Raw genomic sequence first — 24,913 nt, forward strand, 5'->3', positions numbered from 1 at the left:
TTCAGAATATAAATAGTATCTATAACTGTATCTGCATTATCTGTAGTGTGTATGGTTGTATTCAGAACACTATTAGCATGTATGAATGTGTACACGATATCAGTAGCATGTATGGCTGTATCCAGATTATCAATACGACAGTATTTAGAAGATAAGTAGTATGAATGACAGTATTGTGCATGTATACAAAATATTAGTACGCATAAATGTGTCAAGGATGCAGTTAGTGTGTGACCATATCCATATTAACAGAAATGTGTATGACTGTTGTTTCACCTCACAATTTCAAATAGCCTAAAACTGAATTAAATTCTAATTTAAATTTAGAAGTTAAATAAATGTGTATATGTATCCAATTTATGATACATGCCAATATGACTGATACACACAGTTTTGTTTTCAGTACAAATGCACAAACAATAATACAATTTATAATCATGGTTATTACAAATAATGATTTATATACAAAAGTTTCACAAACTTCCAAACAAAATTAAGTTTTCTTCCTGGTCTGAATCTTTCGTGATGTTTTATCGAGAGTTCACGATGAGCGAGTTAATTTTGAGGAGCTAGCTAGTTCTATAGTCTTCTTATTTTCCCGGCCACACACCGAGTTATTTTACCATTGAATTATGTATTGCTGTCGTAGAAGTACTGTTGTCTAATGTGAATCCGCTAAAGTTATATGGTTTAATATGTTGAAAATATATAAATGTTCCGCGCCAAATATCTGATGTTCCTGATTAATAAGTATCTTAACAATCACAGTTATGGACTTCAAAATTTGTAGCACCTCAACTATAGCAAACCAATAACATATACTGTCTCTTGGTGCGTCGTGTTGGTTATATTTATAGAAGTGAGGAGAGATTCTAGAAATTTTAGTCTACACAATAGTGCTAACGATACACTAGTATTTACGTATACACACACATATACATTGTTGATTCTATCACTCGAGAATCTTAGACAACTTTAGTGAATAGGCGGAAATTTCGCAACAAAAATATTTCAAAGTATACGTTATGTACATTTCTAAATATAAACTTAGCTTGAACAAATAGCGATATTAAAATAGATATATAATAGTAAACCTGTCATATTGTATACGGAATGTAAGTAGTATGTAGGAATAAACTGTGTCTAGGGTGTTTTTAGCAAAATCATTGTAGCTTTTCTGAACAACACACAAAACAAAACTAATAAAGTTGATTCCTCTTTATCATAGAAAATACAGCCAAGAAAATTTTGTATCTGAGAAGAAGATGTAGTAATAACATGCATGTTCACTCTTTGTGACTCAAAAAATAAGTTCTAAATTCTTAAGAAATTTTAAAAATTCCTAGACAAGTTTCGAAGAATTGGCATAAGATGTGCAGTACAATAAGGGATAATTAAAAATCACGTGTTTTAAAATCCGGTTTCCACAAGGGAGTGTAGTTTTAAGAGCATTGTAAAGAAATTACAAATCTGACAAAAAATTCTAATCTAACTTGAACCATGTTCTGACTGCAGAAAATCGGCCACCTGCCACAGCTGCTCTGGCTTTAGATGTAAGATAACGTGTGAGAGCGAGTAATAAGAGCAGATGGTAACTGGCGTGTGTTAGTTGACTAAATATCTTATAAAAGCGAACCCAGGAGATAACTGTCCAAATATCTTCACCAAACCATCATGTCGGTAATGAAGACCTTCTTGACTGTCGCCGTTCTTTCAGTTTGCCTGATCCTTGTGATGACTGATGAACTGCCTGAATTCTGTTGTAAGTCATCCATCCTAACAATCACTTTTCATTAATACACATAAATATAAAACCTAAATTTCAAAACATATAGAATAAAATATATATATATTTAATTTTCCTATTATAGGACACAACGTTTGTTGAAATGGATGGGTATAACTTTATAATAACAATAATAGTCAACGTCAGTAGCAGTTATAAGTATGTTTATCGTACTGGTTTCCGAAATTTAGCTTTTGAGCTTTTTAATTATTTGCATGTAATTCGACGTACACAAAATACAATTATACCAAAAGTTAATGTTTTATGACCACTTCTGTGAGTATTATTTGAAGTTAATATATTCTTACAAAATTTAATTATTTATTTATTTTTACAGATCTACGCGACAATGAACTAAAACAATTTGTTGTGTGCGTGCGAGAGAGATTTCCTAAAGAGGTGAATATTGCAGAAAATAAGATTTGAAACTTGTAGTTACATTTAACATTATTTAAAGTGAATCAAAATAAGAAATTAAAAAGTATTATCGTGAAGAATACGTTTTTATCAAATTTAATATCACACATCTTTACTACTGGTCCAAACCTGCTGTTTGTTAAAGAAGGTTTAACGTCCTAGTTTTAAGGTAACATTAACCCTTGAAGAGCGTCCTCGATATTTCAAAATAAAATTTTCAAATTTAGTAAATCAAAAGTGTAAACTCTTTTCTACGTAAATAATTCAGTTTTCTTTTCAATGAACTAAAACAATTTGTTGTGTGCGTGCGAGAGAGATTTCCTAAAGAGGTGAATATTGCAGAAAATAAGATTTGAAACTTGTAGTTACATTTAACATTATTTAAAGTGAATCAAAATAAGAAATTAAAAAGTATTATCGTGAAGAATACGTTTTTTATCAAATTTAATATCACACATCTTTACTACTGGTCCAAACCTGCTGTTTGTTAAAGAAGGTTTAACGTCCTAGTTTTAAGGTAACATTAACCCTTGAAGAGCGTCCTCGATATTTCAAAAATAAAAATTTTCAAATTTAGTAAATCAAAAGTGTAAACTCTTTTCTACGTAAATAATTCAGTTTTCTTTTCAAATAATGAATCTTTTCTGTTTCATGATCCGCGTTCAAATAGAAAATATTTTGAATGTAGTTTTTAACGCAGCTTTCAGAAATATAAATTAAAACTTGGAGTAACGAAAGGAAATATATTTTATATATTTTTATTTTGCTAGTTTAGGTCAACTTATGTAAGGTTAGATCAAATAAGATTAACTATTAATTAATTACGTTTATTTAAATAAAAAATAATTTAATTAAAAATTTCTTTTGAAAAATGGAAATGTTTTCCAAATTTTTTCTCATCAAAAGTCAATCCTCCAAAGTTAAATTTATATCTCTAAAATTTCCAACAAATTAAAAGTAATTGGAATACGGTTAAGACACGTAAAAAGTGACTGTGTGAACCATTCGTAACATGATTGACTCGTATCTCTGCGAGATCATTTGATATCATAGGCATTAAAATGATGACCTCTTCAATCAAATACTTAAGAACACTTCTTAATTTTAACATTAAATTTGTCACTTTGTAAATAGATACTTTTTATTGTCTGGATGTTTTGTAATTCATTTAAATACCTTGGTATATGTGTAATGATAGAAGTACTTCTTTTGTTTCGGAACCAAAATAAAAAAAAAATATTATCTTCGTTTCTCCAATTTATATTTCTGAAATCAGCATTAAAACTAAATTCAAGATTTTTTCTATTTGAAACATAAAAGATGAAAAATATTTACTGATTAACTTGACCCAAGTAATTAAAATTAGTTTCTTTCTGTTTCCACGTCACCTTTAAAGTCAATCTTAGAATGAATTTTAGCACAAAATTTAAAATTTAAAAATCTTTACCAACTCTCTGATTATCAATAGCAAAGGCATTAATTAAAATTAATTGCCCAAAACTTGTTATCAGTGCAAAAAAGTTGCAAAGATTTTAATTCAATCAGTGTGAATGTTCGCAAAGAGCACGAGCACTCATTTTCACATGTTTATTTCATTCCTACGTAAAGTTACGGTGTTAAAACAGATTACATTATCTATTTCTTATCTTTGCCACATTAATTATGCACAGGACGTATACTTGAAAGCATACCTTCATAAATTGCAACATCATTCTTTGTTTTGTGTTTTCTCATAATTCAAATTTTCCCAATTTTAATGGTCAGTGCTGCCTTAAATAGTGTATGTGTTTTTTCTTATAGCAGATCCACATTGAGTTATCTGGTATGTTCACTGAGGAGAAACGACTCTGTGATTCTAATATTTTTTAAATTTACAACTTATCGACGACCCATTTGTGACTGATATATCAGGAACACACTAATGTAAACTTATTCCATGAAGTTGATATTCCAGTTCCTAATTATTATTATTTTACAAGTAATCATATTATGATAGTTGTGACGTGGTTTACAAAATGGTGGTAATAAAAGGTATATATTAAATAACATTCATAAGCATTGCAGTGAATTAATAAAACCCTAACTCCTATTCTTCAAAGCTCCCTACTTATCAAGTACAACGCTTTTATGAATGAAAAATGACCACTTTGTTATAATTTAACACATATCAAATTTGCCACAAATTCTGAAAGTCATCAAATCTTTGATTGCAGTGCCACCAAACGTCTCTTCAGATAAATGCATACATAATCCCACATTTAATACGTACAATAATTTAAACTCTTTACTGGGGAGTTGGGTTTTAAACTTCTTTAAGATAATGTTGGATGTGATTATTAATATTAATATTCGATCAGAAGAAACGTCTTACTTAGAATGAAAGTGAAAATTAACTCACTCTAATATCTTACAAATCATATCGTCTTTCCACCTTTAATTCCTTACTGTTTTAAATGAATGATATGTTATGAACAACTTTAACAATAATCATTTTGGAAAATGTCATCTCGATATCAAAGGAAAAATATTTTATTCTTCCCTCTTTGTGCGGTCTGTTCGTCTGTTTGTGTAGTTTTGGATCATACATTCCTGAATTGTTTGTGCATAATAAATGGTGGCAAAGATATGAGCTTCAGCATAATAATTTGCTTTTAATTCTGAAATTGTAAATTCCTCTTCCATTTGATGTAAGGTTTAGTTTATGTACCTTAATGTTTATTGAGAGTTGGTTTCTCATAGAGTAAGTGCTGACATCTATTGGCAGGCTGTTGCTCTGTGGGATATTTGTCGAGACCGTATCTTACCAGGACAAGATGATTCTGCAGCTGTAAAAATTGTTTGTACTCCAGACAAGATAGGACGAGAGGTAAGACGTCTTTTAATCTCTATCTCGTCTGAATGTAGGACTTTATTATGAAACAATTACTCTTTCAAAATGTTATTCCTGTTACTTCCAGGTCATTAAAGAAATATTGTATTGTTATTTTAATTCTAATTTATACACTGACTATTAGTCACGCTTCATGCTATATTAGGAACATTATTTTGGTTCTATCATCACAGAAACTTCATAAATAAACAGAAAAGTTTTAATTATATCATCACAGATATTTCACAAGTAATATGAAAGATTTCTTAGTTTTATCAACATTAAATTTCAGACAGAAAGAAATAACAATGTTGTCTCAGTTTTATCATCAAAGACATTTCATACTTAAAGATGAACGTTCTCATACCTCTATCATCAAACACACTTGATACTTAAATATGAACATTGTTATATCTCAATCACCAAAGGCACTTCGTACAAAATAGGAGAGTTGTATAATTTCTTTCATTACACACACTTCACGCTGAAGTAAGAGAGCTGTGTAATTTCTGTCATCACAGATACGTCACACTAAAATAGGAAAGCTTATTAGTTCTACTATCAAAGGCACTTCATACTGAAGTAGGAAAGTTGTCTAATTATATCATTAGAGAGAATTTGTAATGAAATAGGGAAGTTTCAATGGTATGTCATTAAACATACTGAAATTGGACGCTAACATAGTTTTAATCAATATCATAAGTTATACGCCACCAATTTAAGTTTGAAGGATAACATAAAAAATATAATTTATTTATTACCAAACGGATATAGTGCAAGTTTCAAAACTAATATGAATTCAATACAGTGATGAAAAAAAGTTGTTTTTAGATTCGCTAATTATTGGGACGTTTGTGAAGTATCACCCAAATAGTGTATCGTGGTTGAGATAAAACAGCGTTTAAAAGCTATTTGAAATGCGGAATGAGTCAAAGTTTTCAAAAAATTGAATGTTTAGTACTTGTCATTCATTATAGTATTGAATAAACGATTTTTATTATCTGAAGTCTTTATTGTAAAGATTATTTTGCATCGTTAGCTTTATATATCAACTTACAACTTTCTTAAAACTAATAAACTTTCCAAACCATGTAATATACGTTTAGGTTTACAGCAGAAAGTATCATTGTCAGCGAGGATACCCAACTGACTATACAATTCGTCCTAATCTTCATAACAATGAATTTAAGAAATGTATATTTTATTAGACATGCGCTTTACAGGGTTGATTTATGATTATGATCTGAGTAGATCACTTACGTTGCTCGAAAGTTAATATCGATTGATTCTTAGTAGTAAGGTTTTATATTTAAATATTTTAACGTTAGAGCTAATGTGCATTATTATATGTATTTAAACACAGTAAAATTAACTCTATGATATAACTGATAGCGTTATCTATAAGGTTCCTTGATAAACAGCATATACACATGTATGATAAGTTTTTCTAAATGTTTGCCTTTTTTATTTGAGCAGTTTGCAAGTGTTTCGGATCAATTATTGTAATGTCGCCTTTCTTCTTTTCTTTTCTAAAAATTTACAAGGTGTGTAGATTTAATAATTGCAATGTGTACTATTTTTTCTTTTATTTCTTTATAGTTTGTAAGGTACTTCAAATCAATGAGTGTATTTTTGTCAATCTACTCTTTTTTTCACTTTGTAAGCGCTTCTATCCAATGATTGTAATATTTGCCTTTCTTTTACTTACAGTTTGCAACATGTTTCGACCCAATGATTGTAAGTAATAATGTTTGTCATTACAATATGACAATATCATAAGTAATCCCACTTTGACAACATTCATTACTTAATTTTCATAACTAGTACTACCAATCAAATTTATTTTTCAAAATTCAATAGTATTATATTTTATGTTTTATGGCTTTGTGTCTGCTATATGACTTAATCGTTGATTAATGTAATTGATTATTGATTGATTTAGCATTTGGAATTAAGCACAAAGCTTCACATTGGGCTATCTGTGCTCTGTTCGCCAAGGGGATCGAAACCTGGTTTCTAGCAGTGTGAGTCCGTAGACATACTGTTGTGCACTGGGAGTGAATTCATGTAACATACATACATAGACGTGTCTGCTCATCTACATGTCCGTCGTGATGTGTTACACTTGGCCAATCATACAAGCCTGCGATAGTTTTTATTGTCTTGATATTTGTACAATAATTCCTGTAGGCTGAATCTTTAAATGATATACATTTTTTTACATCGCGTCATACGCACCTTTTCGTAAGTGAATCATCTTCATTGAAATTAGGTCACAGTTTGTTATACTTAAAATGTTGACAACCACTGGCTGTAGATTTCTTTGTATCAATCACGACGCGAGAGTCTTCTCGATTGCTCTACAACCCACGAGAAGCACAATGCTAACATATAAACAGTTAACAGACCGCATTACATGTCATTTCTACATAGTATTTGCACTTTGATATTATTATTTTGCAATTATTTATTCGTCGCTACGGCAGCAAGATGTTATGTAAATTATTTAAACATATTCTGTTATGCTTGTAGTAACGAAACTTGTTACATTTGTGTCATGAAACAGAGACAAAACATTAAACAATCTGTCAAAAAAACGTATTACATGTATTTTGGAACAAAACTTAGAAACCAAGGCAAATTACGAGCTCCCACAAAGTACCATTTGTGCTGAAGAGTTGAGACAATGGACTAAATGTAAGACAAAGTCTTTAGCTTTTCGAATTTAATGGTCTGACGTGAATATATAAACCACAGAGATGACTGCTGTTTCCTGGCTCATGTAACATGCAAGGTTACAACATTCAAAATAATAAGGAAATATTTTATCTGAACGTTCAAGTCGCTATAAGATCTGTTGCTCATGGACCTGATGTACCTGTACCTACTCCCCAGAAACTCTTGTTATAACTTCATCTGATTCTGAATCTGATGTAAATAGAAATAAAGATAACAATTGTTTTCAACGGAAGAGTCTGATGAACTATAACTTTTCACACAAAGTGAACTTAACGATTTGATGAGAGATTTGAGCATTCCAAAGAACTTTTCGGAAATTCTGAGCTCCAGCCTTTTGACTAAGAACGTACTTTCTCCAGGGACATCATTTTACTGTACAAAAATCGTGAGAAAGAGCTTATATCATACTTTTCGCAAGAAGGTTTACTGGTTTATTGCAACAATATTGGTAAATTAATACCAATGCTAGGAGTTGCTTTTTATGAACCAAGTGAGTGGTGATTGCTCATTAATTTCTCGAAAAGAAGTCTAAAAGGTATTTTCCTTTACAATGATAACATATATATATGCATCTGTTCCTATTGCTCATTCGGCTCACTTGAAGGAAACTACGAAAATCACGAACTCTTCTTAACGAGGTCAAGTACAAAGAATATGGTTGGCTGATACTTTGTGGAGACTTAAAAGTCCTTTGTATATTGTTATGTCATTAATCTGGTTATACAAACTTTCAATTGTTTTGTTTGAATGGGGCAGAAGAGCATGAAATCAACACTGGATATAGAAAAAATGGCCATATAGATTCAGCCTAGTAACATGATCGAAAAACATTGAACGTAAAAAGTTTACTTGGCACAAAGTACGTCCTACTACTTTCACTTCACATAAAACTGATCCTGATGAAGCGGTTTGTTTAGGGCTTGTTAAAGATGGCAACTGTTTCAATTATCCATTTGGGTGATTCCAAGCTCTTTCAGAAGCGAAACTTAAAAAGTTTCTAAGCTTCTAACTAGAAAATTGACTTTGGATGAACAATTCGAAAGTAAATTAGTAAAGTTGAAAAACAAGTGTTGATTGTCTCTAAAGATGTTACTGACACGTTTTTAAGAAATAAATTGAACTCAAATTACGAAAATTTTCTCAATAGCATGCTTCTATAAATTCAAAGAGTTGGGTTGTAATATCAGTTTGAAAGTTCGTTTTTTACACTCAGATATTGACTATTTCTCTGAAAATTTGTAATTAAGCACAAAGGTACAGAATGAACTAACTGTTCTGTGCCTACTAGAGGTATCAAAACCCGAATTTTAGCGTTGTAAGTTTATAGACATATCACTGTGCCGTGGGGGAGGGCGTTAGCGAAGAACAATGGAAAAGGTTTCATTGGAATGTCTGAAGAATAGAGGGTGGTATCAGGGAAGCTGGAACATAAAAATGATGTATGGTTGCTGCTGGCCATTGGAACATGTTCCAGACGTAATGCATAAAAGAAAGACCACAACACACAGTTTTGAGACTAAAAAGACGTAGATTACAGAATAAAAGATCAGAATGAATGAGGATGCATATTCGTTTGGCATCAGTGTTCTTCTCTTTTCTTCAGTATGATTGTATTTTTATTAACACACATAATAATGAAAATCTTCATTGTGGTAAACGAAATAATAATTTAATTGAATAATTTTTATTCTTCCCGATTCCTAAAAATTCTTTACGTGATAGCAAAAAAATGAATATTATTTTCAAAATATGCGTCGCTTAATTATGAAAACTCTGTTATTAAAACCAAAACGACTTTAATAGAGTTAAAATTCGTAGGCCTGTGTCATCTATGTGTAACTATGGAACGTTATACCTGTCTACAAGCAAGTACTTATAAAATATATTACCCTGCCTACACATACATGTAAAAATGCTTGAGTGAGAAAAACAAAAGCCAAAATTCTACTGTAGCTCCGTCATTAGGGGATATCTTATATACAGCAAAGCAAGCAAAACAGCTTAGGATTACTCACGTTCTATCGTTTTAGTCATTTGCTGTAAGACTGAGTTAGCAATAAATTCATTGAACATATTTTGTTCATTGATGATTCATAGGTGAATTACGACCCAAAATATACATAACTGCACATGGACAAATTGACACTATGGAAGCAATGCCAAGTTGAGTTATTTTGCTGAGTTTGAGCTAAATTAAAATTGTGACTTACTTTTTTTGCTCAAGAATTTTTGGATGAATTTCATATTATTTTGTGTGTGTTATTTGTAACTTGAAGTACGTGTAATCGTCATTGTTTAACTAGATATTTAAATAAAAGCAATAAGCTCTTAGAGGGAAAGAGCTCATGATTTTACTGATCTTGCAAAGATTATCAACTTGATTACATGAAGATTAGAAAGTCAGAACTTCTGAGAAAGAGCTAGAATCAATAGCAACACAGGATGAGGCTGTTATTATGAAAGTAACGGCATAAAATGAACTCTCGAAACGAGAGTAATCGAATGAAGATAAGAAGAATATTAAGTGCTCGGTCATCACTGATTACAGGAAAATATTTATCTACAACTAACAAAATAGTAACATAAATGCTTCAGCTAGATTGAATTTATTGTTTCATTCTGCTAGCGCTAAACTTAACGCATACTGTAAATTTTTCTAAAGATAAAATAAAATAACTAGTCGTTCTCGTTGCAAGCGCTTCGTCCAGAATTCACAACCGCACTGGTATGCTTACTTTTCAAAGTTGTTTCTCTTAGCGGCGAGTGATGGTTACTTTAAAGTCTTTACATTTTTTAACAATCAAACTTTATAAACGTGTGTCATTGAACTTTCTTCATCACATTCATACCACTAAGAAAAAAGAATAATTGAATCTATTTCTTTCTTATCACTGGACAAAGACTAGGTGTCCTAAAAAATGTTGAAACTTTCTGAAAAGCTTCATTTCCTTGTAGAGTAAAACACTAAGTAAAGTTGATGAATTAACTTTTGTAGACACTTTCTAGAGGTTCATAATGTTTAGGGTAGAACACAACATTTGTCATCTTTTATGCTAAAAAAATAAAAAAATAGTAATAATAACGTACATGGTATGGATAATGAGTTAACTATATGAGCAAAATAGGCTATAGTAGTTTGTTGTTGTTATTTTACTATTTTATTTCAGTTATAAAACTACAGTTTTACATTATAAACTTGTATACGTATTCATGTACGTGTAATGATAAGTTACATCTGTCTAGTTATACAACAGCCAAGATAGGCTATATTGATATTACTGTACACTTGCATGAAGTAATTATTGTATCATAGTATCGAACAAACACGAATGAGTTGTTATTCTAGTCTGTTTTTGAGTGTTTGTTAGTCAAAACACACATACACATCTGTGTTAAATATAAGGGTGTGCCCACAGTATTATCTTTTTTCGAAACAAATAACCGCTTTTTTCTTACAGATTTTTTGTATTTAATATAGACCCATGTCTCATCACTTGCCAGAAATTATAATGCATTAAATTGTTCGACTGTCCAGAAACGGTATGAAGCAAACTGACTCTGCCAGAAAAGCAGAGTATTCTGAGTGTAATGTATCCAGAATTCTGAAACGTCGTCACGCTACAGAAAATATTGTTCTAAACAATTCTACAATCAGACGCCGATTAATTACATCCCGAGATGACTATGTTTTGATTAAGTTAACACATAAAGGGCGAAATAAGTCTTGCAACACTTTACGAAAGTAATGACATGAACACATTCATTCAAGGGTATCCAAAAGAAGAGTGAATATGAGACTCGAGAAACAAAATTATTTTGCAAGAAGGGAAATCTACAAACTGATATTAGCTAGAATTCACCACCATTACTGTGTTACTTGAGCAAGATAACATGCCAACTTGCAATCAGGACATTAGCGACTTGTCATCTTTTTAGTTGAGTTCTGTTTTCGACATGTTAAAAGTAATGGTAGGATTCATGTTCGTCGTTTACCTGGAGAACAGATAATGAAAGACTACAATATGCTAGAGAAAGCTTTAGAAGTAACTTTTTGTTCCAGGGTGGTATTTCTTACAGAATTATCTCGACCAAAACGACGTTACAAAGTTGTCATGGCCAGCAAAATCTCAAGATTGTAATCCCATCTGAAAATTGTTGGGTTGAACCGAACCGGAAAAATACTAACCACGACACCAAACCAGTTACTGTAGCTAGTTAGAGCGTCTTTAGTGACAAGTTGGGATGAAAAGACAGTGGATAATATAAGTAATCTCAAAGACAGTATGCTATATCGCCTTGCATGGCTTACTAGATCACAAAAAGGAATAACAAAAGACTGAATGTTTAACGTGAACTGGTAAAGAGTTAGAGGCGCTATGTATAATAATTGGTTTGACATTATATTTTGTCACTAGGTGTGCTTTGAGAAAGTTTTGTTGTGAAAAATAAAAAAGCTTAATTACACATTTTTCTACACATTTCTGTTAAAATTGTTAGCCGTTATAATAAATTGTTTATGATGTCCATAGGGCATGTCTCATTGTACATGTTTCATATAACATGTATATCTCAGTTTGATAACACTAAGTTTATTTGTATTTCATCTTAATAATAATGATATCATTTGCTACAAAATATTCGAACATTTTGGACAATACTGTACGTATGTACGCGTTGAAGTGAACATAATGATACAATAAACGTTTTTACACATATGGAATAATGGTAAAAAATTACGTTAAATGATTTATGTTTTTAGAACATAGGAAATCAAAAATACACATATTTACTTAAAAAATATAGTTTTAAACTTCCACCAAAGTCATATCAGTTAGACTGTTAAAATAAAGAGTTCTTTACAATAGTAGTCTGGGTTTTTTCTGATTATTTTCAATTAAAATTAGCACAAAAAATACATTCAAAATTATTATTTTTAAGAGCTCCAGAAAGAAAGACTCGGTAAGATCGCCTATGAATGTGTTTCTGAAATCAAGTAAAAAGAAAGGTGAGCAAACCGTAATAACCACATCAGTGAAATGTTAGTTTAACGTTTTTTAATAACCACATCAGTGAAATGTTAGTTTAACGTTTTTAATAACCACATCAGTGAAATGTTAATGTAACGTTTTTTAATAACTACATCAGTGAAATGTTAGTTTAACGTTTTTAATAACCACATCAGTGAAATGTTAGTTTAACGTTTTTAATAACCACATCAGTGAAATGTTAGTTTAACGTTTTAATAACCACATCAGTGAAATGTTAGTTTAACGTTTTAATAACCACATCAGTGAAATGTTAGTTTAACGTTTTAATAATCACATCAGTGAAATGTTAGTTTAACGTTTTTAATAACCACATCAGTGAAATGTTAGTTTAACGTTTTTAATAACCACATCAGTGAAATGTTAGTTTAACGTTCTTAATAACCACATCAGTGAAATGTTAGTTTAACGTTTTTTAATAACCACATCAGTGAAATGTTAGTTTAACGTTTTTTAATAATCACATCAGTGAAATGTTAGTTTAATGTTTTTAATAACCACATCAGTGAAATGTTAGTTTAACGTTTTTAATAACCACATCAGTGAAATGTTAGTTTAACGTTTTTAATAATCACATCAGTGAAATGTTAGTTTAATGTTTTAATAACCACATCAGTGAAATATTAGTTTAACGTTTTAATAACCACATCAGTGAAATGTTAGTTTAACGTTTTTAATAACCACATCAGTGAAATGTTAGTTTAACGTTTTTTAATAACCACATCAGTGACATGTTAGTTTAACGTTTTTAATAACCACATAAGTGAAATGTTAGTTTAACGTTTTTAATAACCACATCAGTGAAATGTTAGTTTAACGTTTTTTAATAACCACATCAAGATTGTTAGTTTAACGTTTTTGGTTACTTTTCTTTTAATTAGGTTGTTATGATTATCGGTATATAATGTATACTACAATAATTAGAGTCATATAGATAACGTTGACAATAACATCCTCTTCTCTGGTCTTTCTAGAGAAAATAAAGAAATATTGGAAATATATTTTAATTTAGTTGAGATAAGTTAATATATAGTTATTCAAAGCTTTAAAAACAACAACAGTTACCATGCACATCCTAGACTTGTTTCAATCGATACATCTTACTTTTGTTTGTTTTAGGAAAACTTTTGAAGAGATTTTCGTTCACGAGTTTTAGTTTTTATTACAAACTTGCAGAGTTATATTTTAGGGAGGAATTGTTTTGTGATCATCCAAACATGTTAACAGTTAAATGATTTGCCTTGAATACACTTTGTCTGAGTCTCACTTCCTTGTAACTGAATATTTTTTATCCAACATCTTCTGATGCAGTGGGCATTAGAATAGTTATACCGAAATTATCACATCGTTGTCATAACCCATCATTCTAATATCACCACTGTTGCAGCTATGAATATATGGAAATCACAACCTGTCTGCATCAAATGGTTAAAAGCCTTGGGAGAATAACAAACACATTTTGAAATACTAGAATAAGTAACTAGATACAAATGAAGTTAAAACCTGACAAATGTTTCAACTTCACTCATCTTATTTTTCTTTGGCTGCTAAATACTGTACATAAGTATTTGTGAATATGTAAAGTGATGGAAATGGAACGAGCTGTTGGGTTAGTTTAGCTTCCCGAAAAGGAGGACGAAGGTTGCTTTGAGGGATAACCTGTTTTAGCCACTCACCTCACAATACAGTAACGTATTGTCTGTCAATTAGTAAACTCTAATATAACATCATATAAGGGGCGGTTAACGTTGCATTTTGTATTGTCATGACGTCAACAAATCGTGCACATGCCATGAATCACGAGAAGAACTATACACACTGATAAAATATTATTGTAAAAGCAAGAAACAAAACGTTTTCGGGGAGACTGCGTAATTGCGTCTAGTTATACTAGTGTTTGTATTCGAAATCATAACTTACGAAATATGCACAAGATATGTTATTGTACTTGGCTAATATTTTTTTTATTTGTTTTCTGTCTCCGATGTAATTTTGCTTAACTGTTAAAGGCTGTTTAATTAGCTGTTAACATTTTGATATATTAAATTACTGTGGTTGTTAATGGTTCTTTTAGTACTTCCTAGCAATCATATATTGGGTTAGTGTAGTTCTTATTGGTTGTTTAGTTATCTCTTAACGCTTTGATATATGTGACAACTTTGGTTTTTAATAGCTGTTTATGTCTCTTAATCCTTTGATATATTGGAACACTTTGATTGTTGCTGGTTCTTTGAGTGTTTTTCAACTCTTTTGATTGTTATTAGATGCAACATTAGCCACTGGTTGAAGTTTATTTGGTTCAATAATTTAGATCCATTATTTTTCACATGTTTAACTTGATCTGGTTCACTTCAAGATTTTGAAGTGTTGTCATTGAATGTTTAATAACCTTAACCTGAGAGGTTGGATAAAGACCATTAAAGCCAATATATTTTCGTACGTTATGAGGTACGTTATGGCAGGTGTTAAAGTTTCTGATGTTCTTTTTCTGTTTATTAAGATGTTTTAGAACAATAACTTTTAATTAAATTACTTTCATCTGTCAGTTTGATGTGTTTCTTTACGAATTTCAATATATTGCAATTTACATTATTGTATTAACACATAACAAAATACGGTTGTAGGTAGTCCACTATACAAACATATTGCACATATGCAATAATCTTTGGAAATAGGTTGACTACACATTACTTTACTAACCATTAGTTATAGAAAAGTTACCGACTTATTGTTTCAAAGAGCATTTGCTAGTTCCTTATACTGTTTTCAATCACATCAACTCTATACATCCCAACATCAACTTCACATGTGAACAGGAAGAAAGCAATCAATTATCATCTCTTAACCTCAAAATTACAAGAACCGATACACATTTTTAAACAGAAATCCATCGAAATATCACCCATACTGGACTATACATTCCTTGGGGCTCAGCACATGAAAGAAAACAAATATTCAACATTCTAAGAAACCAAATAAACACAGCCATAAAACTATGCTCACCAGATAAAATTAACGACAAATTAGACAAAATAAAACAATACTTCATCAACATCAATAAGTTTCCTCCACAAACCGTAGAAAGCATTATACGCACACACCTAGACAAAAAGCCAAATCAACTAACAAAAGTAAATATATCCCACGATTTAAAAAATCACGAAACCATATACTGTAGCATGCCATATATTCCCGACATCAGCAGACAAATAACCAACATTTGGGTAAAACTAGCAACAAAATGTGACATTCCAGTTAATACCAAATTTACTCAAAAACCAGGCACAAAACTAAGGTCTATGCTATGTAAAAACTACGCTGACAAACACAGCACTAACATTATTTATAAAATACAATGTGATAACTTCCACGAATTATATGTTTGTAGAAACAAGTAAAAAAATGAAAACCAGATTCAAAGAACACAAAAAGTCACCTTCACACGTTTTCGAACACTGCAAATCAAATAAACACAGCATAACCATAGAAAACACTCAAATACTAAATAAAGAAACAAACGCAAAATGAAAGAAGCCGTACTTATGCAACAACTCAAGCACAACATAAGCCAATACAAAGGAACACCTTTATACCTATATTAATAAATATATCCAACATTTTAGCACGTCCTCTACATTCCTACATTCAATTACACAACCGCTTTCAAACATGTGGTCAGCTACCGATCAGTAACCCTAACTTTCTTTGTGAATCTGACGATGACAGAAGAAGGTCCAAACGTTGTTCGCTCCTCTATTAGTTCCTTCTCTACCCATACCAGCCATTTTTAAACATATAACCAAGACAAATTGTTCTTAGATTCACTTACTTGCAACAGTATACAAAGTTTAGTATTTTGAGTCGAAACAACGACTGGTCATGGACCAATGTTTCGTGGGCTGGACTGTGAATTCAAGAATCTCTAGTTTGCTCTCCGTTGCTGCAAATCGTGTACTGCACATGTGTACGCTATGAAGGTGATAATCAAATCTCATTCTTACGTCAGACAAGGTTAGCACAACATTTAGCGATTGGTGCAGTCAACTAGATATCTTCACTTTATAAGCAAATGGCTCTTATGTAGCTTTCTTCGAATAACAGAAACAAACAAGAAAATGTAGGAACAAGTGTTAAAATGCTTTTAGCTATTAGTTTTAGGTTTAACAGTATTAACTTTATTTTTGTCACTAGGTATCCTTCCAGTTTGCGTACTTACAATGCTAGAAACAGGGTTTCGATACATGTGGTGACCAGAACACAGATAGACCATAGAGTAGCTTTGTGTTTAATTTCAAGCAAACAAACAACTTTACCAAGTATTTAATCTCTCTTTATACTGTATATTTATTACCACATATACTCCACCACAGTTGCTACACAAACACACTAAAACCATTACATTTAATTCTACGAGAATAAAGGGTCTCTTCATTGTTATCCGATATTTATATCACATCAAACATTTTTAAAATAAATACTATGCTTTGTAAAGTAAATGCGGTAATTTTCCAGTATTATGAATAATTAGTTTCATAATATTTTATTTTCAAACAACATTGAATGTTTTGCAGGATAACAAAACTAATATTCCTGTGATTTGAAAAGTCGTTTACAAGTTTTAAAAGAAGAATACACTAAAGAATGAGTTATTGCTATTAGACCAGTGAACTCGATGTTCCATTGTAATCCAGGGTTCAACTTGTTCTATCTGGAAAAGAATAAAACAGAATGTTATTGCTTAATCACTTCGAAATAATGTGTGTTTTTTTGTAACATGGTTTATTACTGTGATAACCATTAGCTAGATTACCCGTCTCTAGCTGGATAAAAGTTTGGTAAATAAGTGATTAATGAAAGGCTATCTTAGGACATAAAAAGATGCTTCCCTTATATGTAAATACAAAATGTGAAACCACAAATTTGCATATATCTCTGCACGAATTCAACGAGCCTTCGTGACATATTTGATGTTGATCAACAATGGGCGGAGTAGTGGTACAAAACGCACGTAAAACTGCAAACTGAAAATTTATATCTACCTTTGCACGGATCTAATGAACTACCATACCAGTTGTAGAGAAGAACCACCCACACCCTGTGACGTAGTTACATGGACAGACAGTACTTCTAGATATATATGGATTACAACTGTATATGGGATCAGTCTCTGAGAGATTGTTTTTTAATGGAACGTGAACAATTCCTTAAAACAGGCAATGCTGAACGTCGGACATTTTAAATAACTCGAGTTTATTAGCCTATGAAACTTCAAGAAAGACTGTTAAAATTTGAGATCTTAAAGGAATTCTCGTGGATTTATACTGAGAAACAATTTTTAATCGTCTTTCATATGCGCCACACAATGATATTGTAATCATAAAACAAATATTTAAATAACGGAGGAAAAAAATTGGTACTCATCTGAGACCCAAGTTCATTCGTCCAAACATTTAACAATAATATTTGCCACTCCTAACTGAGTTTACATATCAAAGAAGGTTTAAAAGATGCAAAATAATGTTCTACATTTTCGGGAAAACAAGTAATTTGTTTTTATAGAAATATTAATAATATAACAAATTTAACATGTTTAACGTAATGTAGGCCTTCAAAAGACATTTCATGTGAAAAGTGTAGTTTACAGTTCATCTTCTGATATGTATATTGAAAAATATATGACCTGTAAAAAAGAATTTCATAGAACATCTCAATGTTGCTATCATGTTATGTTTAAAGTTAAGTATTACGAGTATCTAGTTGGAATACCCGTCTTCTGGACGAAAGTTATATAAATTCATGAGTAATGAAAAGCTATCATAGGATGTTGTTGTTTTGAAGTAAGCACAAAGCTACACAATGGGCTATCTGTGCTCCGCCCACCACGGGTATTGAAACCCGGTTTTTAGCGTTGTAAGTCCGCAGACATACCGCTGAACCACTGGGGGGCAAGCTATCTTAGGAGATCAAAAGTAGTTTCCTTTACATGTAATTGTATAAACGCCCATACAAACTGCGAGTCACAAAATGTGCACTCGAAATTCTGCACGTACATTTGCATGGATTCAATAAACCTTCTTGTAAAGTTTGGTGAAGATCCATCAACAGGGAGCGAAGTAATGTTAATAAACGCGAAAATACTGGAACTTTGTATGTATTTTTCCACGCAAGAATTGAACCTCCATATCAAATTTGGTGAAAATCCATCTATAAGGGGAAAAATAGTTGTAAAACACGCTTATAAAAATCTCAAAACGCATGGACCTAGTAAACCACTATACCACTTTTGTTGAAGATCCACACCCTGCACAGTAGTTACATGGACAAACAACAGAAGTACTGTTATATTTATACAGATATAACGTAGTTACGTAACAGGATCCTGAGCAATCGGAATATACTTGTGGTATTTCTCTAATTCATAATATTTAAGTATGGTTAAATTTCTGTTATGAATATACTAACGGTCCGGCATGGCCAAGCGTGTTAAGGCGTGCGGCTCGTAATCTGAGGGTCGCGGGTTCGTATCCCCGTTGCGCCAAACATGCTCGCCCTCCCAGCCGTGGGGGTGTTATAACATGACCGTCAATCCCATTATTCGTTGGTAAAAGAGTAGCCCAAGAGTTGGCGATGGGTGGTGATGACTAGGTGCCTTCCCTCTAGTCTTACACCGCTAAATTAGGGACGGCTCGTTGCAGTGGGCTAACAACCTACTCACTTAAATACTTGTTGAAGAATCCGCAAGCGATTGCGGCCCAACGTTTTTAATTGGAATCTAATGGTGATAACTAACTAACTAAGCACTAATATAAATAATGCCTATATTTTCTGAAACACCCTCGTACTTTTAACATTCAGAACAAACAAAGTTAAGTCTTATGCAAAAGTTATTTAACAACTAAGTTATGTCTTATAGTAAAAAATACTAATATTTTTCTATTTAAAAATTAAATTTTGTTTATATCTTAAATTTGTTTTCTTGGTGTTTGAACAAGTATATTACAGCCTATAGGGTATTACGATTTAATAAGTTGTGGCACTTCCAGGTATTACGATTTAATAAGTTGTGGCACTTCCAAGTATTACGATTTAATAAGTTGTGGCACTTCCAAGTATTACGATTTAATAAGTTGTGGCACTTCCAAGTATTACGATTTAATAAGTTGTGGCACTTCCAAGTATTACGATTTAATAAGTTGTGGCACTTCCAAGTATTACGATTTAATAACTTATGGCACTTCCAAGTATTACGATTTAATAAGTTTCTCTAGTGTGGCACTTCCAAGTATTACGATTTAATAAGTTGTGGCACTTCCAAGTATTACGATTTAATAAGTTGTGGCACTTCCAAGTATTACGATTTAATAAGTTGTGGCACTTCCAAGTATTACGATTTAATAAGTTGTGGCACTTCCAAGTATTACGATTTAATAAGTTGTGGCACTTCCAAGTATTACGATTTAATAAGTTGTGGCACTTCCAAGTATTACGATTTAATAAGTTGTGGCACTTCCAAGTATTACGATTTAATAAGTTAGGGCACTTCCAAGTACGATTTAATAAGTTTCTCTAGTGTGGCACTTCCAAGTATTACGATTTAATAAGTTTCTCTAGTGTGGCACTTCCAAGTATTACGATTTAATAAGTTTCTCTAGTGTGGCACTTCCAAGTATTACGATTTAATAAGTTTCTCTAGTGTGGCACTTCCAAGTACGATTTAATAAGTTTCGATTTCTAGTGTGGCACTTCCAAGTATTACGATTTAATAAGTTTCTCTAGTGTGGCACTTCCAAGTATTACGATTTAATAAGTTTCTCTAGTGTGGCACTTCCAAGTATTACGATTTAATAATCTAGTGTGGCATTTCCAAGTACGATTTAATAAGTTTCTCAAGTATTACAATTTACGATTTTAAAAGTTTTCTAGTGCACTTCCAAGTATTACGATTTAATAAGTTGTGGCACTTCCAGTATTCGATTTAATAAGTGGCATTCCAAGTATTACGATTTAATAAGTTGTGGCACTTCCAAGTATTACGATTTAATAAGTTGTGGCACTTCCAAGTATTACGATTTAATAAGTTGTGGCACTTCCAAGTATTACGATTTAATAAGTTGTGGCACTTCCAAGTATTACGATTTAATAAGTTGTGGCACTTCCAAGTATTACGATTTAATAAGTTGTGGCACTTCCAAGTATTACGATTTAATAAGTTGTGGCACTTCCAAGTATTACGATTTAATAAGTTGTGGCACTTCCAAGTATTACGATTTAATAAGTTGTGGCACTTCCAAGTATTACGATTTAATAAGTTGTGGCACTTCCAAGTATTACGATTTAATAAGTTGTGGCACTTCCAAGTATTACGATTTAATAAGTTGTGGCACTTCCAAGTATTACGATTTAATAAGTTGTGGCACTTCCAAGTATTACGATTTAATAAGTTGTGGCACTTCCAAGTATTACGATTTAATAAGTGGCACTTTACGATTTAATAAGTTGTGGCACTTCCAAGTATTACGATTTAATAAGTTGTGGCACTTCCAAGTATTACGATTTAATAAGTTGTGGCACTTCCAAGTATTACGATTTAATAAGTTGTGGCACTTCCAAGTATTACGATTTAATAAGTTGTGGCACTTCCAAGTATTACGATTTAATAAGTTGTGGCACTTCCAAGTATTACGATTTAATAAGTTGTGGCACTTCCAAGTATTACGATTTAATAAGTTGTGGCACTTCCAAGTATTACGATTTAATAAGTTGTGGCACTTCCAAGTATTACGATTTAATAAGTTGTGGCACTTCCAAGTATTACGATTTAAACTTATTACGATTTAATAAGTTGTGGCACTTCCAAGTGGCATTCCAAGTACGATTTAATAAGTTTCTCTAGTGTGGCACTTCCAAGTATTACGATTTAATAACGATTTAATAAGTTTTCTAGTGTGGCACTTCCAAGTATTACGATTTAATAAGTTTCTCTAGTGTGGCACTTCCAAGTATTACGATTTAATAAGTTTGTGGCACTTCCAAGTATTACGATTTAATAAGTTTCTCTAGTGTGGCACTTCCAAGTATTACGATTTAATAAGTTTCTCTAGTGTGGCACTTCCAAGTATTACGATTTAATAAGTTTCTCTAGTGTGGCACTTCCAAGTATTACGATTTAATAAGTTGTGGCACTTCCAAGTATTACGATTTAATAAGTTGTGGCACTTCCAAGTATTACGATTTAATAAGTTGTGGCACTTCCAAGTATTACGATTTAATAAGTTGTGGCACTTCCAAGTATTACGATTTAATAAGTTGTGGCACTTCCAAGTATTACGATTTAATAAGTTGTGGCACTTCCAAGTATTACGATTTAATAAGTTGTGGCACTTCCAAGTATTACGATTTAATAAGTTGTGGCACTTCCAAGTATTACGATTTAATAAGTTTCTCTAGTGTGGCACTTCCAAGTATTACGATTTAATAAGTTGTGGCACTTCCAAGTATTACGATTTAATAAGTTTCTCTAGTGTGGCACTTCCAAGTATTACGATTTAATAAGTTTCTCTAGTGTGGCACTTCCAAGTATTACGATTTAATAAGTTTCTCTAGTGTGGCACTTCCAAGTATTACGATTTAATAAGTTGTGGCACTTCCAAGTATTACGATTTAATAAGTTGTGGCACTTCCAAGTATTACGATTTAATAAGTTGTGGCACTTCCAAGTATTACGATTTAATAAGTTGTGGCACTTCCAAGTATTACGATTTAATAAGTTGTGGCACTTCCAAGTATTACGATTTAATTAGTTGTGGCACTTCCAAGTATTACGATTTAATAAGTTGTGGCACTTCCAAGTATTACGATTTAATAAGTTGTGGCACTTCCAAGTATTACGATTTAATAAGTTGTGGCACTTCCGATTTAATAAGTTGTATTACGATTTAATAAGTTGTGGCACTTCCAAGTATTACGATTTAATAAGTTGTGGCACTTCCAAGTATTACGATTTAATAAGTTGTGGCACTTCCAAGTATTACGATTTAATAAGTTGTGGCACTTCCAAGTATTACGATTTAATAAGTTGTGGCACTTCCAAGTATTACGATTTAATAAGTTGTGGCACTTCCAAGTATTACGATTTAATAAGTTGTGGCACTTCCAAGTATTACGATTTAATAAGTTGTGGCACTTCCAAGTATTACGATTTAATAAGTTGTGGCACTTCCAAGTATTACGATTTAATAAGTTGTGGCACTTCCAAGTATTACGATTTAATAAGTTGTGGCACTTCCAAGTATTACGATTTAATAAGTTGTGGTACTTCCAAGTACGATTTAATAAGTTGGGGCACTTCCAAGTACGATTTAATAAGTTGTAGTGTGGCAATTCCAAGTATTACGATTTAATAAGTTTCTCTAGTGTGGCACTTCCAAGTATTACGATTTAATAAGTTTCTCTAGTGTGGCACTTCCAAGTATTACGATTTAATAAGTTTCTCTAGTGTGGCACTTCCAAGTATTACGATTTAATAAGTTTCTCTAGTGTGGCACTTCCAAGTATTACGATTTAATAAGTTTCTCTAGTGTGGCACTCCAAGTATTACGATTTAATAAGTTTACGATTTAATAAGTTGTGGCACTTCCAAGTATTACGATTTAATAAGTTGTGGCACTTCCAAGTATTACGATTTAATCTAGTGTGGCACTTCCAAGTATTACGATTTAATAAGTTTCTCTAGTGTGGCACTTCCAAGTATTACGATTTAATAAGTTTCTCTAGTGTGGCACTTCCAAGTATTACGATTTAATAAGTTTCTCTAGTGTGGCACTTCCAAGTATTACGATTTAATAAGTTGTGGCACTCCAAGTATTACGATTTAATAAGTTGTGGCACTTCCAAGTATTACGATTTAATAAGTTGTGGCACTTCCAAGTATTACGATTTAATAAGTTGTGGCACTTCCAAGTATTACGATTTAATAAGTTGTGGCACTTCCAAGTATTACGATTTAATAAGTTGTGGCACTTCCAAGTATTACGATTTAATAAGTTGTGGCACTTCCAAGTATTACGATTTAATAAGTTGTGGCACTTCCAAGTATTACGATTTAATAAGTTAAGTTGTGGCACTTCCAAGTATTACGATTTAATAAGTTGTGGCACTTCCAAGTATTACGATTTAATAAGTTGTGGCACTTCCAAGTATTACGATTTAATAAGTTGTGGCACTTCCAAGTATTACGATTTAATAAGTTGTGGCACTTCCAAGTATTACGATTTAATAAGTTGTGGCACTTCCAAGTATTACGATTTAATAAGTTGTGGCACTTCCAAGTATTACGATTTAATAAGTTGTGGCACTTCCAAGTATTACGATTTAATAAGTTGTGGCACTTCCAAGTATTACGATTTAATAAGTTGTGGCACTTCCAAGTATTACGATTTAATAAGTTCCAAGTATTACGATTTAATAAGTTGTGGCACTTCCAAGTATTACGATTTAATAAGTTGTGGCACTTCCAAGTATTACGATTTAATAAGTTGTGGCACTTCCAAGTATTACGATTTAATAAGTTGTGGCACTTCCAAGTATTACGATTTAATAAGTTGTGGCACTTCCAAGTATTACGATTTAATAAGTTGTGGCACTTCCAAGTATTACGATTTAATAAGTTGTGGCACTTCCAAGTATTACGATTTAATAAGTTGTGGCACTTCCAAGTATTACGATTTAATAAGTTGTGGCACTTCCAAGTATTACGATTTAATAAGTTGTGGCACTTCCAAGTATTACGATTTAATAAGTTGTGGCACTTCCAAGTATTACGATTTAATAAGTTGTGGCACTTCCAAGTATTGTGGCACTTCCAAGTATTACGATTTAATAAGTTGTGGCACTTCCAAGTATTACGATTTAATAAGTTGTGGCACTTCCAAGTATTACGATTTAATAAGTTGTGGCACTTCCAAGTATTACGATTTAATAAGTTGTGGCACTTCCAAGTATTACGATTTAATGTGGCACTTCCAAGTATTACGATTTAATAAGTTTCTCTAGTGTGGC

General features: G+C 31.9%; 1 protein-coding gene across 2 annotated transcripts; it reads left to right on the forward strand.

Moving 5' to 3' along the window:
* The first annotated feature begins 1,604 nt into the window (after nt 1–1,604).
* Nucleotides 1,605–17,598, forward strand: LOC143230111 (uncharacterized). Of its 2 annotated transcripts, none has more exons than XM_076463159.1 (6): nt 1,605–1,762; nt 2,124–2,185; nt 4,968–5,069; nt 6,783–6,809; nt 12,749–12,816; nt 17,428–17,598. In XM_076463159.1, the coding sequence occupies exons 1-5, from the start codon at nt 1,675–1,677 to the stop codon at nt 12,806–12,808; spliced, it is 339 nt and encodes a 112-aa protein (XP_076319274.1). In that variant the 5' UTR covers nt 1,605–1,674; the 3' UTR covers nt 12,809–12,816; nt 17,428–17,598. The 2 variants fall into 2 exon arrangements, with proteins under 2 accessions (XP_076319274.1, XP_076319276.1); XM_076463161.1 differs by lacking the exon at nt 17,428–17,598 and adding an exon at nt 13,976–14,102.
* Nucleotides 17,599–24,913: the final 7,315 nt, after the last annotated feature.

The sequence above is a fragment of the Tachypleus tridentatus genome, chromosome 10, assembly GCF_004210375.1.
Source record: "Tachypleus tridentatus isolate NWPU-2018 chromosome 10, ASM421037v1, whole genome shotgun sequence".
NCBI lineage: Eukaryota > Metazoa > Arthropoda > Merostomata > Xiphosura > Limulidae > Tachypleus > Tachypleus tridentatus.

Bases quoted from the DNA above. Each gene is read 5' to 3' on its own strand.
- LOC143230111 (XM_076463159.1), top strand. From the start codon at position 1,675: ATGTCGGTAATGAAGACCTTCTTGACTGTCGCCGTTCTTTCAGTTTGC. The intron at 1,763-2,123 runs GTAAGTCATCCA...TTATTTTTACAG, and splicing joins TGAACTGCCTGAATTCTGTT to ATCTACGCGACAATGAACTA. The intron at 6,810-12,748 runs GTAAGTAATAAT...TATTATTTTTAA, and splicing joins CATGTTTCGACCCAATGATT to GAGCTCCAGAAAGAAAGACT.